We start from the raw sequence: 19,508 nt of genomic DNA on the forward strand, positions 1-19,508 counted from the left end.
ACATTAAATTACATTAAAGCAACCACACTTTGTTTCACGATTAGTGGGATGAAACCTGTAATGGGTCTTTGCCATAATTCTGAGTCAAATCTGCAGCCATCCACTATTTTTGCTGTTAAAATTTATAGTGCTTTTAATACATTTATAGAAAAAATCTTTGCTAAGTATCCCCAATACAGGGAATTGCCTTACAAACCTTGTGTAAAGCATGCCACTCCTACAATCCCCATAGGGCCACTTGGGCTGTGTATGAGAGAAGAGCAAATGTAAAGAGGAAAATTTAAACTGGAGACTCTTAGTCCGCTTTCTGAGCTATTATGCTCTACAGGTAGTCATCAACCTATGACCATAATTGAGTCCAAAATTTCTGTGGCTAAGCAAGACAGTTGTTAAATGAACTTTGCCTCATTTTACCACCTTTCTCGCCACAGTGGTTAAGCAAATCACTGCCAATGTTAAGTTAGTCACATAAGTGAATCTGGCTTCCCCATTGACTTTGCTTGTCAGAAGGTCAGAAAAGGGGGTCAAGTGACGTTGGGACATGGCGATGGTTGTAAGTATGAGTTAGTTGCCAAGCCTCTGAATTTTGATCAGATGATGTTGTAATGGTTGTAAGTGTGAAAACCAACCACAAGTCGCTTTTTCAGTTCCACTGTAACTCTGAATAGTCACTAAATGAATTGTTGTAAGTTGTAAGCTGTAAACTGTACTAGTACCAGTGGTGGGATTCAAATAATTCAACAACCAGTTCTCTGCCTTAATGACCAGCTGGGTAGGCATGGCTTTGTAGTCATGTGACTAGGTGGGCATGGCCAACTCAACGTCACTCACGTCGATGGGCACTTCACCATAGCTGTTATAATGTAATAAGGGTAAACCATAGGGGGCATGCATAAGCGCACCAGCGTGCCTACCGTCCCTGTCCTACTGTCCCATTTATATGTACTCTTTTTTTATTTTTTTATGGCTATGTTTTGCTTATTCATTTATTTGTGCCATTTTTTCATGTTTTCATACTTGTTTCCTTGTACTAGTTGACAAATATAAACAAACAAACAAACCAGGGAGGAAATTTCTGTAATCAAGGCAATAAAGGTTAGACTAGAAACAACACCAGAATGTTTCCCTCCTGCCTTCCCTACAGGATTAGCCCTGTAAAGTGGAGAAAACCAAAATGAGATTTCTTCCAACAACCGGTTCTCCGAACAGCTTAGAAAGTTAACAACCGGTTCTCCCGAATAGGTGCGAACAGGCTGAATCCCACCACTGACTAGTACATACTGAGCCCATTTCAGTCTGACTTCAGACTGGGCTATAATATAGAGGCAAGGCTGGTCACACTTTGTCAATGTCTTTTATGGAGCTGGGGAGAAGATGGTGCATCCATCCTTCTTGATCTCACAGAGGCTTTTCATACTATCAACCACAGGATGCTTCTGGATCAGCTACAAAGCTTGGAGTGGAGAGGACCTCCTTCCTCTGTGGTCATTTCCAGTTGTTGACAAGAGGGGAGAAATTGAGATTAATACATTGGGGGGGGGGAGAACGTTGCCTTGCTGTCTTTTAATGGCTCTTTTTAGACTGGGTTGTTGTTTGGCCTATGTTTTTATTCAATTTAGTATTAGATTTTATAAAGTTCTCAGTGTCTGCTGATGCGAGCAGCGATAAGAAGTTTAATGAAATAAATAAATGAAATGAGATTACCAATGGTTGAGAATGCAATCACAGGTGGTCTTTATACTTGAGTCTAAGAGGCCGATATCAAATTAAAACAGCAAAAAATAACCAATAAGAATAAAAATACCAGGTCAACCACAATCACTTTCTTAAGCCTTCACACAAAAAAAAGGTTTTACCAATAGCCTGCCTAGGAAAAGAGACTGGTGTTTTTTTTATTAAAAATGTTTTTATTATACATATTCCTTTATAATATATCACATATTCAAGTTTACAATGACAGTCCATCTCTTTCCTTCTCCTTCCCTCCCTTCCCTTCTCCCCTCCACTTCCCTGTCCTTCCTTCCCTCCTTCCTTCTCCTCCCCTTCACTTCCCTCTCCTTTTTCCTCTCCTTCTCTCCCCTCTCCTCTTCTCCACTTCCCTCTCCTTCCCTTTCTCCTATTCCTCTCCCCCCCTCCACTTCCCTGTTTCCTTTCCCCTCTCTGCTTCCCTCTTCTTCTATCTCTTTCCTTCTCCTCTGTCCTCAGCCTTTCTCCCTTCCTCTCCTCCCTTCCTCTCCACTTCCCTCTCTCCTTTCATCTCTCCACTTCTGGAAAGAGACTCTTTTTAAAGAGCATGAGGAAAGGGCCATCTGAATCTCAGAGGGATTAATGTTCCATAAGTCAGGCACAGCAACAGAGTAAGCAAACCTCCCAGGTCCATCAAATGGCATTTAGGGAGGACAGAACATGTTCACTCACCCTGTCAGATTTTTGTTAGCCCAGTGAGGTACTCTTGACAAGAAACACAACCAGGAATACCAGCTCCATCTTTATTTTAAAGTTATATTAGCAGAAGTTTGCAGGATTCAAAGTATTTCTCCCTCCTTTTCTTTTACTCTAGAGAAAACTAGGCAGCCTGAAACATACCAGATGTTGCCAAATCCTTCAGCTTTGGCCAGGTTGCTTTGGACTGCTGGGGATTGAAAAACGTTTGTGTGGGAGAAAAATGTTAGAAAAGCATTTGGGGAAATACAAATTGTCCACTCCAGATAAAACTATTAGCCCATATGCCCTTCAAGACTAGTAATGCCCTGTTCTCTTTTACTCTTATGTCACAAAACATGGAATTCTAAGGGAACATTAGGCAAAACTTTCTAATAATAAAAGTTTGCAGGGAATCCAATTAGGAGTAGAAGTGTTGAGTTTCTTTTGTGCCCCCCCCCCCCAGTTTTTGCTTGGAGGCAAATGGGATTTCTTTTTCCCGTTGCTGCTAATTTGTCATGTCATGGTTTGTAGTCGGTCTATACAATCCTCTTGCAGCAGTTAACTAGATGGTCCACTAATTTTTCAGCTTCTTTGCAGAGGCGGCATTTGTTACTAGCTATTGCTATCTTCACAATTCTGGCTTTGTATGCATTATCATCATCATCATCATCATCATCATCATTTCAATTTGTACAGCCGCCCATCTCATCTAAGTGACTTTATCATGAAGTTTGCATTTCCTTACTATGAATCCCCAGGAAGAATGATGTACTTGCATAAACTGAATCCGGGGAACTGACCACACAATTCTTTTGCACAGGAAAAGATTAGCCTATTCCATAAGAATACAAAGAAGTTGTGTAAGTAACCCAATTTATGGTACAGTTAGCCCTGGGGACTATACCTGGAGCACCCACCACCCCGGTGGTACCAATGAAAAAAGAAAGAACTAGGTAAAGAAAGCTTGCAGTGTATGGAATTATTTCCAATCCATCTCATGTCATGTCTCACATTTTATCCTGCCTTTTTTATATATAAGCCTGCAAACATACCTGATAGTCTTTCTTCCTCCTAACAACAACCTTGTGAAGTGGGTTGACCGGAAATACAATGACTGACCCAAAGTTATCCAGATGGCTTACACACTGAAGAGTCTTCTGGTTTCTAGGCTACCATCTTTCTTCATCATTACACCAAACTGACTCTATATCCAGCAATATGTTGCCTGTTGGAGGATATCTATGTGTTTGGACCTCTGAATATTTCTACTCTCCTGCTTTGTATTTGCAAGTCCTTGGTTGTAGGTATGCACTCCCTCTGTGTCCCCCCCGCCCCTCGGAGTTAATCAGCAAGTGGGCACATGCGTTGTTTGTCTATATATGCGTTCTTGCCACCCCCACCCCCCCAAAGTATTCCACCAGCTTTTGTTCATATACATTCACTTTCTCTAGGGGCCTAATCTGGACATGTAGAGACATGATGTCTCTTTGGGTTTGTGGAAGGGTCAGATAAGTGAATATGTGTCATATCAGTGTGTTTTTCTGCTTTCCCCCATTTGTGGGCACTAAGAAGCACAGAGTGGGTTTTGTACAACTCTCTGTGGTAACGTATCTGTCCTGGGTCAAAGGACTAGAACAATGTTTCTCAACCTTGGCGACTTTAAGTCCTATGGACTTCAACTCCCAGAATTCCCCAGCTGGCTGGGGGATTCTGGGAGTTGAAGTCCACAGGACTTAAAGTCGCCAAGGTTGAGAAACACTGGACTAGAAGATAGAGAATGGAGCAATCATCAGCATTCTGAGCTAGTGCTTAAGGACACCTCTCCCATAGGGAGAATTTTTATTTTTATTTTTGGCTAGACCCAGTCCATTTTTAACTCTTTTTTTTTTTTTTTTTGCCAATTCACCATCAGGCCTACGTGCATTTCCTAACTCCACTTGGCCCTGTTCTGTTCCATTTTCGGAACATAATAGAACAGAACTGGCAAACAGAGGTCTGAGCTTTTTTGCATAATTTCCTTCCACCATTTAGTTGGCTTGGGAAGAACAGAAAACAAGCTCTAACTACCCAGCCATCCCCAACTGGTTGATGAGACTACGGTTCTCAGCATGCCAAATCAGATTTTGGCTTTGCCAGCTTCCCGTAACAAATGGGGATTCTGGAAGTTGCAGCCTCAATCCTATCTAGAATAGGGGTGGCTGAGGAATTCTGGGAGTTGAAGTCCACAAGTCCTAAAGTTGCCAAGTTGGAGACCACTGACATAGAAGATGGCATATTGCAACTCAATCATTATATCCCTTCCAAAGTAAATCCCACTGTGTTTAATGAGGCTCCCTTTTAAATAGGAAGGTACAAGATTTCAGCCTTAATGCATTAGGCAGATATTCTGAAGCAGCAAGTAATGGCATTTATTGTATAATAAGAATCTAGGGTCACATCTTGAAAACATGAAATAGATTTATTGAATCTATTCATAGAAGCTGGCATTAACGACAAGGCAACTTTTCTTTTTATTACTTGATAATGACGCCAAACAAAAGGGGGAGGTTTTAATGACCTGCCCATGAAAGTGTTGCTCAGCTGCCCGCTTTAGGGGAACCAGTGCTGAACTAGAGGTATTAATAACTATTAAGTATCTTGAGCAACTTTAGCTGCCCATCACTTAAAAGATACAATAAAGACAGACCGCTGAGTCCAGCTACTTTATAGCTATCTTTAAACAGATGGACTGGTAACACTGGTCCTTTTGTTCATTACTTTAAAGCAGCCCTGGAATCCACATCAGGAGTCAGTGCCTTCATTAATATAACCTGGAACCAGGAACCTCAGCGTATTTTTTATTTTATTTATTTGTTATTACATTTATATTGCCACCTATTCGCCCATGCCAACTCAAGGTGGCTTACAGAATATAAAAACCACATCTAAAAACAGAAAAACTAATAAAAATATCAAATAAATTAATGTATTAAAATCACCCTTCCTCCTCCCACCCTCCCCAGCGACAGCTGATCACAGGAGCCATTTAATGGGCTCCATCCCACTTTTGGTTCCCCAGGCCCGATGGCAGGACCAGGTCTTCAACGCCTTCTGGAAGAGTGTTAGAGTGGGGGCCGTCCTAATCTCTGGGGGGGGGAATGATGTTCCAGAGAGAGAGAACCACTGCCACGGAAAAGGCCCTTCTTCTGGTTCCCACCAGGTGTATCTCCCTAAGGAATGGGACCCACAGCATTCCCTACCTCCCCACTCTGATGGGTCAGGTAGATGTGTACCGGCAAGAGACGGTCCCTCAGATAACCTGGTCTCAAGCCATGGAGGGCTTTAAAGGTGACAACCAGCACCTTGAATTGCCCCCGGAAGCAAATCGGCAACCAATGCAGCTCCCGTAGGAGAGGTGATACATGTGTACACCGGGGCCTGCACAAAACTCTGCAGGCCACCGCATTTTAGATTGCATGGGTTAGGATGTAAGGATACAAATGGGGAATTGGGAAAGCAATGACATCCTCCCATCCTCCCCCCAAAATGGATCAGAACCAGAGAGATATGTCCATGCTTCTCTCTTGCTCCCAGGGGATTTTGGCAGCGTCCTGGGGACTAAAAGACAGAAGAATTGCATTGGTGATTAAAAAGAAAGCCACATACTCTGTTAAGTGCCTGTTGTCTACATCTCTTTCCTCGCCCACCAAACAAGGATCTGTCCATTCCTAGGGATACTGAATATGGAAGAAAGATGGGAAGGTGACCCCACATGCATTGCTGAGTCCCACATTTGAAATGTTGCCATGGTGATTCATATTCCCTCCCCGTCGTGTTACTAGGTAACTACTGAAAAGCTGGCTCTGAGCACGGATCCAGCAAGCATGCTTGCCATAAGAAAGAGGGTTTGCTTTGTGTTCTTAATGAGCCCGCTCATTCCTCCCCACGCCCACCAGGGTCCCTGCATTTGTCATCTTTTGGTGGCAGCCTCTTCATGTGGGCCCCAGTCACGAGTTGATCTGCTATATTGTTCTACCAGAGAGCTGAGGTCAAAAAGTTTACAAAATGCTGCCTCGGTTTTTCTCTCCTTAGAGCCAATACCTACTCTGTTCAGTTTTCCACAGGATAAAGTTTCAGACAAGAATCCTCACCTGCAGAAATCCCAAACCTATAATAGAATGTGTGGGTGACCTGGGGGGGGGGGGGGAAGAGATGCTGCCTAGGGATCAAGCAGACAAAGAGGCAGAAGTCCCTAGTGCAGGGGTTGGCAACCTTAAACACTGAAAGAGCCATTTGGACCTAATTCCCACAGAAAAGAAAACGCCGGGGGCCACAAAGGTCCTAACCAGAAGCCCCCATTCAATACTGGAGCGGAACAGAAGTCTGGTTCCCCTACCATAGAGTCTCCTCCTACCCCGGCATGCTTTTTCCTCTACCCATTGTAACCGAATGCCCTATCAATTGTGGAGCCAACCAGAAAATCCGCCCCTTGCCATAGAGTTTTCTCCTGGTGCGCTGTGCTTCTACCCCCCTCCCCCCCAAACTGGAAGCTCCTTTCAAAATTGTGGTGCCGACCAGCGACAGGGAGTTCTATCAGAGCAGCTCCAAAGCCGAGGGTTGCTGACCCCTGCCCTAATGGGTTCATGGTTTTAAAAAAAAGAAACTTAGGGGGGACCCACCCTAATGGAGCAAGCAATCAAAAGTGGCAGTGGGAAGTCTGTACTTTCAGATTTGCACGATGCTATTAATGTAGCCTTACAATAAAGCAGAATTAGTTTATCTAGTCATGCATCCTGCCTGGTTTACTTGGGAGGGCCGACAAAAACCACAAAGCCCTTTACAATAGTTTCAAAATCCTATAAAAAGTCCTGATTTGTGTTCTATTCATTTTATTTTAGTATGGGAAGAAAATTCCAACCCTGCTGGGAGTTGATTTAAATCGAGAACAAGGAAAGAATTGAGATGCTCGAGTCTTTCCTCAAAAAAGGAGGAAGGATCTTACAGGCAGAATCTAGAGGACCAGAGAGAAAGCCAAATGCACAAGCGTCTCTTTGACAACTAGCTTTCTGTTTGCACACTTTGAAATGATATGTTCCAGAACTCTTTTTTTTTTTGACAGGCTGTTTTATGATGTGTTTTTTTGCCATCCTAAACAGGCAAAATGTGAAACCTTAGCCAAGCAGAGAAGGGACAAAAATATTTCAAGGCAATGATCCTTGTTCATTTAGGGCAGTGGTTCTCAACCTGGATCAGGACCCCTTTGGGGGTCAAACAACCCTTTCACAGGGATCGCCTAAGACCATCGGAAAACACATATTTTCGAAAAAATATGGAAAACATAAAATAATTTTATGGTTGGGGGTCACCACAACATGAGGAACTGTATTAAAGGGTCATGGCATTAGGAAGGTTGAGACCCACTGATTTAGGGAAACCTTCCCCAACTTCCACAGAACCCCTAGATATTGCTGGACTACAACATCCATTATTCCTGGTCACTGGGCGTATTTGCCTAGAATAATGAGATTTGTCATCTAGTGTACATGTAGAGAGCCAAGATGGGGAAAGGCATCTGTAAGTCAATATCAAATAAGATAAAAACAAAACAATACCACAGAGCAACCCGGGGCTTCTGAATGCTGTGGACCATAAATGTCATCATCCCCAATTAGCATAGCCAACAACTGGAGTTGAAATTTGTCTGCCCCTTTCAAATAGTTAGGCATATTGTGTATTTGTGGTGACTCACACCTGTTTTTCAGGGGGATTCTGCTGCTCCACTACTGAAGGGGGTGAGCTTCAAAAATTTTAGCAAGGGGTTCTCTGCCCGGTTGCTGGGTGAACGTGGCCATGGTGGGTGTGGCCTAGTCAGCCTCCTGCACCATGGCAGGGTGGCCGTCTTCGCCTTCTCCATGCTCCGGAGGCTTTTTTTGAGCCTCTGGGAGTGCGAAAACTGCCTCCCCTGGGCTCTGGAGACCCTCCAGAGGCTGGAGATGAACCCATTTCCGGCCTTCAGGAGTTTCCGGGAGACTCGTTTTTCCACCTCCCCGAACCTCCACGCAAGCCCTGCACCTCGCATTCAAAATGGGCCGCATGGAGACTCCTGGGGGGTGGGGTAGGGTAGCTGGAGTAGGGCAGGGGCCAGCCAGGGGTGGGATTTGGATGTTCTCCGAACTGGCCATAACATTAGCTACAGGTTCTCCCGAACCCAGGCAAACCTGTAGCAGTCCACTCCTGAGTTATATGAATATATAGCTAACAAAACACAGCCGAGCAATGGCTGAAATCCTTGCCCATGTAAAATTAGCTTGCTTTTTTGCAAAGCCATCATAACCTTTTGACAAAGCTCCAAGAACCTAAACCAAATCTATGCATGAACTTCAGTGTTACAGCAGCTCACACTTCTTTGAAGAAATGTAACAAAATAGACTGAGCCGGAGGGCAAAGAGGTGGGCAGAGTCCTAGCATTTTAACATCTCCCCACAGTCCATTTCAGAATATTTTTTTATCGGGAGCAGGAGGCAAGAAACTATGAAGCAATTCATATACATAACATTTTGCAATATTCCATCTATTTGAAGTATTTCATGATTTGTGATTAGGAAAGGATGATTACAGTCCTGTGCAAGCTTACTCATCGGTAAGCTCAGCTGACTTAACAGGACTTACTTGCATATAGATCTGCCTGTCAATCATTCCCAAAGTAAGTCCTTTTGACACTTTATTAGACATTTGCTGTCAAGTTTAATTAATTTCTTTAATTTATCTGATGAAATAATTACACTGCACTGATACTTTACAGTTTCAGATACTTCTTGTAAAAAAAATAGATACATTATCTAATTCATTTAAAACATATATGTGCCCTCTCCCCCTAGCTTTCAATGCTTCTGATCCTATCATTAAATTTACAACACTGCGAAGACTTGTAGAATTTTTATAAAGCATGTGTTATCTTAAAGTGAAAGTCATGGGCAGATTTTCGGATCCTTCCTGCACTCATCAAACCCTTTCAGGGAACATGGGATTTCTATGAATTTGGGAGGGGAATTAGGGAACAATTTTGGCCAATTAACTTTCTTTCTGCTCAACCAAGAGGTAGTATTCAGCAGGTTCTGACCAGTTCTGGAGAACCGGTAGTGGAAATTTTGAGTAGTTCGGAGAGCCGATAAATACCACCTCTGACTGGCCCCGCCCCCATCTATTCTCTGCCTCTCAAGTCCCAGCTGATTGGGAGGAAATGGGGATTTTTCAATAACCTTCCCCTGGAGTGGGGAGGGAATGGAGATTTTAGAGTATCCTTCCCTTGCCAGGCCCACCAAGCCACGCCCACAGAACTGGTAGTAAAAAAAATTGAATCCCACAACTGGCTCAACCCATCTTACAGGGTTGTTTTGGGGAGGGAAGGAGATGGGAAGAGTAGATCCCAACACTACCTTGAGTTAACAAAAATAATGGCAGGATAAATCAGATGGATAGGGATAGAGGTGGAGGTAGAGAGGGAGGTGGAGAGACAGACAGAGACAGAGACAGATATAGACATAGCGATGGAAGGAGGGAGGGAATGGAGAAGAGTTGGATGAGAAGCTTAAAGCACCCTTCATCCCTTAAAAATCATAGAAGTGTCCAAAAATGAGCCTATTGTCACCTTTTAGCTACCCCAAATACACAGTCTTCTCTTGAAGCAAAAAAGCAATGAGGACCTTGGAATCCTTTCAGATCTTGATGGACTACAGCTCCATCACCCCTGATCATGTTGACATGACTGATGGGAAATGGAACTCCCCAAAGTATAGAATATATATATATATATATATATATATATATATAAAATTTTGTACAATTCCCACCACCAGTATTAATTTAGGGTCCTCCCTAGGCAGATTGCGAAAAAAACTTTTTAAAAAAATGCACAAATGCTGCAGAAGATGAAGTTTTTGCCTTTGTCTTCAATGACAGCCAATCTCTGCCCCCAGGAATAACACTGTAAGATGGCATTTTAAGAGACACTGATGAATGGGACAGATTTGTCAATAGAAACTCTCAACAGACAGCTGCCAAGCAACTACAGGGATTCTGTTATCAAAAATAAACATTTATAGTTAATTCCCTAAGAAATGCTATGCTCCAGTGGGAAAGCAAAGTTAGTTTGTTGGGGAAAATAACAAGCCATTTCCCCCACAAATCTTAAAAAGGAAGATTTTTTAATATCAAATCTTAGGAGTCTGAGCCTGCTTTGGTGTGCTGTGATCCTCTCAAGTTAGGACAACAATGGTTGCAGGAACTGGGTATGTCTAGTTTAATAGAAAGAAAGACTAGGGGAGGCATGATAGCAGTGTTCCAATATCTCAGGGGTTGCCACAAAGAAGAGGGAGTCAAACTATTCTCCAAAGCACCTGAGGGTAGGAAAAGAAGCAATGGGTGGAAACTAATCAAGGAGAGAAGCAACTTAGAACTGAGGAGAAACTTCCTGACAGTTAGAACAATTAATCAGTGGAACAGCTTGCCTCCAGAAGTTGTAAATGCCCCAACACTGGAAGTCTTTAAGAAGATGTTGGATAGCCATTTGTCTGGAACGGTATAGGGTTTCCTGCCTAGGCAGGGGGTTGGACTAGAAGACCTCCAAGGTCCCTTCCAACTCTGCTTTAGGTAGTGATAATCCAATCCTATAATACAATATTGTATTATAGGATTGGATTATCACTACCTAAAGGCTGCACATGCCACCCAAGTTCCCAGTTTGCAATGTCCAATCTCAAGACTACACTCTCAAATTTAAATGAAAATGGTAATTTCCAACAACCTGCTTAGGTTTTAATCCAGCAAATTAAAAAGGGAAATAGATTATACCAGCACAAAATACACAGTAACTATTTTTTTTTTTCATTTATTGACTCCCTTTATTTTGCTCTGGAAAAAAAATGCTCTAAATCAGGGCAGGCCAAAAACCGGGCCACGCAAACAAGCAAAGCCCCATTCGTGGGATGCAGCCAACATATGAAACCACACTCCCTCTGGTCCACGGAGAAACCTTTCTCCACAGAACCAGTCCCTGGTGCCCCAAAGATTGGAGGCTGCTGCTCTAAATTATCCACTCTGCCCAATTGATGATGTCCCTAGGACTTGCCCTTTAAGTCCTTGGAGGAGAAAGCAACATATAAAAGTATGAACTTCAGGCTGAAATGGTGTGTTCTCTTATCCCCCAGGTGAATATGAGGGATGGTGGGCTTTTTGTTGGTTCTGAGTTTAATCTCTGTTGGGATTTCAAAATTGCTCTCAACGACTTCCTAAACCCTGTTTCTTCCCCATTCCCCACAACAGCTGTGATAACTGGTTTCTTCTCCTCCTGCCTAAAACATAAAAATGTGGTATCCTGTCTTGTCCTTTCATTCTGAGCAGTGAGATAGGTTCGATAAGCAGACCATCATATAGCAGAGTAAACAAAGTTGGAAGTGACTTTAGAGGTCTTCTAGTCCAATCCCCTGCTCAGGGAGGAAACCCTATACCATTTCAGACAGATGGTTATCCAACATCTTCTTAAAGACTCCCAGTGTTGGAGCATTCACAACTTCTGGAGGCAAGTTGTTCCACTGATCAATTGCTCTCACTGTCAGGAAACTTTTCCTTAGTTCTAGGTTACTTCTCTCCTTGATTAGTTTCCATCCATTGCTTCTTGTCCTGCCTTTAGGTGTTTTGGAGAATAGGTTGACCCCCCTCTTCTTTATGGCAAACCCCTGAGATATATTCCTGCCTTTTCTAACATGGTATGTTCCAGTGGTGAAATTCGTTTTTTTTTTTTACTACCGGTTCTGTGGCCGCAGCTTGGTGGGCATGGCAGGGGAAGGATACTACAAAATCCCCATTCCCTCCCCAGTCCTGCAGGAAGGATATTGCAAAATCTCCATTCCCACCCCACTCTGGGGCCAGCCAGAGGTGGTATTTGCCGGTTCTCCGAATTACTCAAAATCTCCGCTACCTGGTTCTCCAGAACTTGTCAGAACCTGCTGAATTTCACCCCTGGTGTGTTCCAAACATATTCTGTTTAAATTCCCATCACTCCAATAAACCTGATAGGATTTGTAATTGAAAGAAGCCAGGTTAGAGAAATGGGTGTAGGCCATAGGAATTTGTGGCAAGAAAATAGGGTCCATAATACTTATGGTCAATATCTCTAAAAGCAATTAGTCTCCTAGCTACCAAAACACTCTTTTTAAGTGCCTTAGATAGGCATGACTTTTACAAAGTAACTTTAATCAAGAATCCGGAAGCACTTCAAAGACAAAGCAATTTTGTTTTATTACCGTTTAAAGCTTGCGTGTATTACAACCCATTTCATTAATGTATTATATCTATTCGTAATGGATCCCTGGTACAAAATGCTACCCTGGAACAATCGGCTCAACCTAAGCTCAGAAGGAGAGAAAACACTTGATCATATAAATTCCAGTTATAGTTCAGAAGACATAGAAAAAAAAGGTCCAAGTGCAGGAACTCGCTTCTTACCTTAGGATGGGACCATGCATGTGAACCCGCTGGATTTGAATAAATTCTTCCATGGGCTTTTGAGAAGAGTCTCAATATCCATAAACAGCTTCAGATTTTGCCCCTTTCAACCCCAGAGGGATACAGTAGAGTTACCCAGGGCCAAGTCCATCTCTCATTTGCTAATGACATCCCTTGCTTCTTCACAAGGGATGCAGTTCTCTTTTCACAAGAGAACTGCAAAAGTCCTGCTACTTTGCAGGAACAAAAGCTTTTGAGTTACTGAGAGCAGCTGTGTGTGAGAGAAGTTTAACAGCACCCAGCAAAGACAGAGGGGAAAACCCACAGAAACCATTTAAGGCCACTACTGGGGGGGGGGGGGGAAGGGGAGTGAACATATGTGCTAGGATATACAAAGGCAGGCTTCTAGATTCAACCACTGGCTATTTTTGCCTGTCAGAAAACATTTATCATTTATCTCGAAGAACCATTTACTGAACTGAGGCCAAGTGGGTTGCGTCAGTGGCTCTCTTGAGAAGTGAGCAAAGGAGCCTTTGGAAATACCCTGATTGTTTCAAAAAGAGAAGAAGAAAAAACAACAACAACAACTCAGACCTAGCCAGAAACAAATGAAAAGTCTGAGGGACTGTCAGCTTCTTTTTTTAGCAGAATGAGATGCCAGGGGGTTAAATTCAGGTGGTCTTTTCGTTCATCCCAAAATGTCTTTCTCCCGGCAAAACAGCTTGAAGGCCAAGGGGAGAAAAGTGTGTTGAAAATGCTTCGGCTTTTCTGTCGTAAAAAGAAAAATGAGCAGTTTGCACAGTCACAGCCCTCCCCCCCCCCCCCGTAAGCATTTATTTTCCAAAGGAATAAAAGAAAAGCCCCTGACTTCTCCCAGCTGATCCGAGGCACACAATTCAAAGGGAAAGAACGCTTGAGAACAAAAGGTGGCAATTGCAAGCAGGCCTTTGATAGATCTGTATAGTTACCAACCTGACTTGCCACACATTCATTCATAAGATTGGGCAAACTTTGATTGCTTTCAGGCACTTCTTCATTCTTCTGCAGCTCCTGGTCACTATTTTTGAAAGAAAAAGCACCCTGAAACTGCAGGGTAAGCCTCAAGCATGAAAATCCTCTTATCTTTGCTACCGGTTTGGTAGCGGAAGCTGCACATCTGGGAATGAACAGGACCTACTAATGATGACGTCAGGGTGATGACATCAGGTGATGATGTCAAGGTGCGTGGGCAGAGCCTAGCAATGCCGCCACTAACCATTTGCCCGAACTGGTGCGAACCAGCAGTATACCACCTCTGGTAAGCCTCCAAACAGTTTTACATAGCTAAAAAGAAAAAAAAGAAGACCTTAGTTCTTAAAACACACACACAGTACAAGAGAAAAAACTCTTGACTCTGCTCATGGATACATGCTATCTACTGTAAGAAGTGTCTGTCCATCGTCATCGTTTCCCCCCCCCCCCCCTCATCCCATTTAAAATATTCTTTATTCTTAATACTAAAAAGAGGCAGGATAAAATATTTTCCCTAAAGGAGAAGAGGAGAAAAAAGCTGAACAAAAGTAGAAAGCAGCCCCAGCCTTCCGGCCATAGGAAAACAGCCTCAAGCAGAAGCTTGAAGAGGCTGGTCTTTTAGGAGTGGATATTTTGTATCCATTCAGAAAGACTGGGCCCAATCTATTCACAAGCAAAGAATAAGCAACACAGTTGGCCAGGAGACAAAATTGACAAGATTAGCTCAGACAAATACCTAGGATTTGCCTGTAGAGCCAGCCATGATTCCTACATGAGCCCATAGGAAGCTGGCAACAGCCATTAAAATATTAAAGGATGTATTTTTGCATAGGAACAGGCATTGTAATCACAATGCCTCAAAGAACGTATAAAAGCCCACCTACTCTCAATCCCATTTTGTCAGTCACCCCAGAAACATGCTGCTGTTACTAGTTTCTACCATATAAACAGACTTCCCTTCCAACAGCCTGCCTCCATTTTATTTCCATTGTCTTTCTCCTGGCTTGGAACCAGACTGGAGTTTTCTTCCAACACTGCTCTATATCATAGGCCCAACATTGCAGATAAAAGCTTAGTTTTATCATTCCAGATTTGTTACTACCTCACATCTAGTACTCCATAAAACCTGAGAAATGCTTGGTCAGTTTAACCTGCTAGTTACCTCATTTTCATTCCACTCATCTTCCATCATAATCAGCAAATGTGGGTCAAGCAAATTGTCCTTTTGTCATAGTGAAGAATGAAACGGGAGTTGAAGTTTCATCAAGGATCCACATTTGCTCTATAGCAGCATTCCCTCACATGGTACCTTCAAAATGTGTTGGACTACAATTCCCAGAATCCCTTTTGGCAAGTTGCCTGGCTGACAACTGCTTCTAGGAATGACATATCAATATATCTCAAAGTCCATGTTGGGGAATGCTGTTTTATTGTCAGAAGTGAATGTTGGACCTTCCCAAGCTACCACCTTAACTAGTTGGCAAAAAATCACTACAGCTTCTAGAACTACTCCTTTCTGTAAACACCCCCCCAGAGATTCTTATCCACATATATCCCTTCAATGTTTTTTTAAAATTAAAAATAGACTTCTTTCCCAGTTGAGGAGACTCCACAAATGCTGGTATCCTTCATGACTTGCAGGCTAGCTTAGAAGCCCACAGGTTCTGCTCACCATCACTTCCTTATCTCTCAGCATCTACCTCTACAGAGATGACTTATGTCTGCTTCCTGACCAGGGCAGTCTGGTAAACAAAGCTATCCTTCCTACATATGCTTGTAAGATTTTGGTAGAGAGAAAGAGAGAGAGAAAAAACAGGAAGAGAATCCAAAAATTTGGGGAACCAAAACCAGGATCCCAGCCAGCAGACCAGAAATATCTGGCCTGCTTTCATTCTCCTTTCCCCTACTTACACAGCTACTGCTATGCTATGAGACATACTACTGGTGCATTCTTTGCAGTTAATCTGAACCACATAATCTTATCACCACATTTCCCCAGAACAGAAAACAGAAAGCCAAATTTCAGTTCTCTTGAAGTGCAACTTCAGTGACCGCATACAATGCATAAGAATTGAGAGGCCAGGACTTGATACTGGGGGGCAGGCTAGTGGAATACACAGGATCCCACTGCTTCAAAGCAAAATTGCATCTAATCCAGTATTCTTGTTTCACATGGGGCTTCTATAGCAATGCCTGCAGGGATCCCACACTGAAAAACCTAACTATTGTGTTTTCTAAAAAAATATTGTGTTGCCAGCAGATCTAATGAGGCCCAGTATTGTGTTAATTTAAATTGTCCTCATTAATTCCAACACCAGAAGTCCTTCCCAATTGCCACAGTAAACCCAATGGGCAGGGGGGGGGTTCTTCAGAATTTAACGCACAAAGGGATTGCTTTTGTTGGACAGGGTTTATATAGCCCTGCAATCTCTCCCCCTCCCTCCTACTCAGAGTTGCTCGGTTTAGGTACCAGCAAGGGAAGGTTACACGTTCTAGCAGGCCCTGGGCACCTTCTATGACAAAAAAGGGAAATAACTACTTAACGGAGTTTACTGCATAAAGTTTATTATCTCACAATTTATAACAGTAAATAGAAAGAGCTACCTTATCTAAACAGTCTCTCTTTCAGATGTGAAGTTTAAAAATGGAGGTCAATCACAGGACACCTTATTCATTCATCTGTACAGTCCAACTGAATAAGAAGGCCCTCTTAAGATGCAGTCTCCATGTGTTTGCCGAAATTCACAGAAAGAAGCTAATGCTTCTGGATAGGGTCATGTTACGTGCTTTTGAGTTCTGCATATTAATGAATATATATAGCCAAAAGGAGAATGACTCTAAATTAAAATGATCTCCTCCTTCTCATCCATCAAAAGGAAGATCAGACCGGCGGCGGGGGGGGGGGATATTAGTTGACATTACTTTAATATGACTTTTCATTTTAAAGGCAAATTATATGTATATTATCTTCCTTTGAAATCAATCCTATAGATTGAGTTAAGATCACTGCATTTCAAGTCATGTCAACTGAAATTCTGACCATCCCTGAATTAGATGAGCACAGAGAAAATAATGTGTACTTATTTAAAGACATGTTATTTAATAAGAAATTGATCTACTATTCTACTTGTATTATCATGTAGTTTGATCTTTCCTTCTTTATCTCCTTCCCTCTCTGAGTTCAAGGCAGTCTGTGTTATTTTCTACCATCTAATTTTGTTAATTTTTGTCTCAATTACCCTGTAAGATAGATCACATTATCAGAGAGAATGACTGGGTCCTGCTGATCTTATAGAGACGTGTATCTGTGTCTCCCCAAGTCCCAATCCCCCACCACTACATCATGCCAACCCTCGTGTTCCTGAGATACAATAAGCTATACAGAATCTGGTCAGTCCTAGAGGAGATCAACCCTGACTGCTCTCTAGAAGGCCAGGTCCTGAAGATGAAACTCAAATACTTTGACCACCTAATGAGAAGGAAGGACTCACTGGAGAAGAGCCTAATGCTGGGAAAGATTGAGGGTAAAAGAAGAAGGGGACAACAGAGAATGAGGTGGTTGGATGGAGTCACTGAAGCTGTAGGCATGAGCTTAAATGGACTCCAGAGGATGGTAGAGGACAGGAAGGCCTGGAGGAACGTTGTCCATGGGGTTGCGATGGGTCAGACACAACTTCGCAACTAACAACAACATCATACAGAATCCAAATATCTCTGGCTATAACTCCATCTTCATTTCTAAAACTATGCTAAGCTTCCAATATGCTCAGACAATATCAGATTTGATGTGATCTTTGGTGGTTTTCAGCAACATTCCCCAACCTGGTGCCCTCCAGATGACCTGGATCAAAATTTCCAGAATTTCTAATCATGCTAGAGGTCCAAATGAGGAATGTTGATATCAGGAAAAGTGGTTCTCCGCAAGCTCACATTCTTTGTTGCTCTATTTTTATTGCTGCCTTATTTTTCTTTGCTGCTTCTCGTGAACTAGAGTGAATAATATCTGGCATATCCTAATGCCCCAGAAGGATGTTATTTACTGAGCAGCCCTTGTATTTTCTCAATGGATTTCTCATCACCCTGAGAAACATTTGCCTGTTTATCATAACTCCTGGTTAGATAATGGAGAAGATCCCTGCAAGTTCCATGGAATAGTGAATAGGAAAACAGTGAATTCCTTCCATTTACGAACTCTCTCCTGTAATTAATTAAACAAAAGGAAATGCATTTCTCAAAGATACTTGCTGGTGAATAAATAAGTACTGAGCATTCACCACACTGGAACTTTAGCTGAATTACAGATAGACCACCCGCAGTTCCCAATATGATCTTTTGTACTTCCTTGGGGCCATTTCAAACAATTCAACTGATTTGTAAAAAAAAATAAAAAAAATAAAAATCTGAGTGCGGTTCCCTGCTATTTTGAAAGAAAGACCTGAAAATTACAGTATGCTGCAAAGTGGGCTTACTCTAATAAAAAGCAACCACCCCCTGCAAAATCTTGAAAAAGTAGAAAATCCTTAACTTAAGCGGCACAACTCCTCTTATTTGCAATCAAAGCCTCACCCCTGTGATCCTTGATCCCATCAAAATGTTTTCCACATCTCAAGTGGCTTTACCGTAAAATTAACAGAAACAACAAAATACGGAAAGATAGGGGGAAAGGATAACAATTACCAAGCACCATTTATACAGAGATGAAGATCTCCTAGATAAAGATATCCCTAAATATATTATAGTATATGATTTCATGAATTTAGTGTTTACTGGCATTGATGCACCTTATCACCATGCCCAGATGCTATGAAAAAATAGCATTTGGTTTTTTTAAAAAGTATTTATTTATTATATTTATATTACACCCAGCTCCAAAACTCCTGATAGCCACCTCAATGGCTTTGAGGTGGCCTCAAAGAGAGAACTTGAGAACCCCAATGTTATTACAGGCAATCAGATGCATCATGGTGCAACATGCCCCCCCCCCCAACCCCAGCTCTAAAGACAAGCCAAGAAAACATGGAGTCAAAAACAGCTAAGAGACTGAAAAAGTGAACTCTTCCCCTAGGTGACCAGCTATGGGGATAACCATAATTAATTTTGTCCCCCGCAATTCCATGTGAATGAGACTGAAAAAGGTTGAGATCTTTCTCCTCCAATAACATTTGCAGGTGCTATCTGCCCAGAGTCACCTTAGAGAGGAGATGAGCAGAATAAAATTTTAATAAATAAATTAAAATTAAAAATAAATAAAAAATAAAAAAATTATCTCCAACACTTCACTTTAAAAATAGGCATGTATGATTCAACTCAAGTTGGCATAGGATAATTTCAGGTCAATTATCTCCTTTACTGCCAGTGGGTCTACTCCAGGAGTGTCAAACACATGGCCCTGTGGGCCAGATCTGGCCTGCAATGTGGTCGGATCTGACCCACAGGGCCATCCTGGAAAATGTAAGGGGCCGGTCTGCATTGCTTTGACTTGGCCTCCCCAATGTGAAGAGGAAACAGCAGGCCAGCATTGCTTTGGTCCGGTCTACCCAGTGCGAAGAGGAAACATGCCAGCAGTTTGGGGAGTGAGGTCAAGCTGGCCA

General features: G+C 42.4%; 1 protein-coding gene across 3 annotated transcripts in view; it reads right to left on the bottom strand.

Moving 5' to 3' along the window:
• The window catches only part of PDE1B (phosphodiesterase 1B), a 153,293-nt gene that overhangs the window by 44,651 nt on the left and 89,134 nt on the right, over positions 1-19,508 (bottom strand). The window contains exon 1 of one of the 3 annotated variants that reach the window (XM_081945248.1): positions 12,907-13,094. The exons of the other annotated variants lie outside the window; for them this stretch is intronic. Coding sequence (XP_081801374.1) covers positions 12,907-12,959 — 53 coding nt within the window. The 5' untranslated portion in view covers positions 12,960-13,094. Of the gene's footprint in view, positions 1-12,906; positions 13,095-19,508 lie in introns of those variants that run through there. 3 annotated transcript variants of the gene reach the window in all.

This window comes from Natrix helvetica, assembly GCF_964273705.1.
Source record: "Natrix helvetica genome assembly, chromosome: 1".
Taxonomy (NCBI): domain Eukaryota; kingdom Metazoa; phylum Chordata; class Lepidosauria; order Squamata; family Natricidae; genus Natrix; species Natrix helvetica.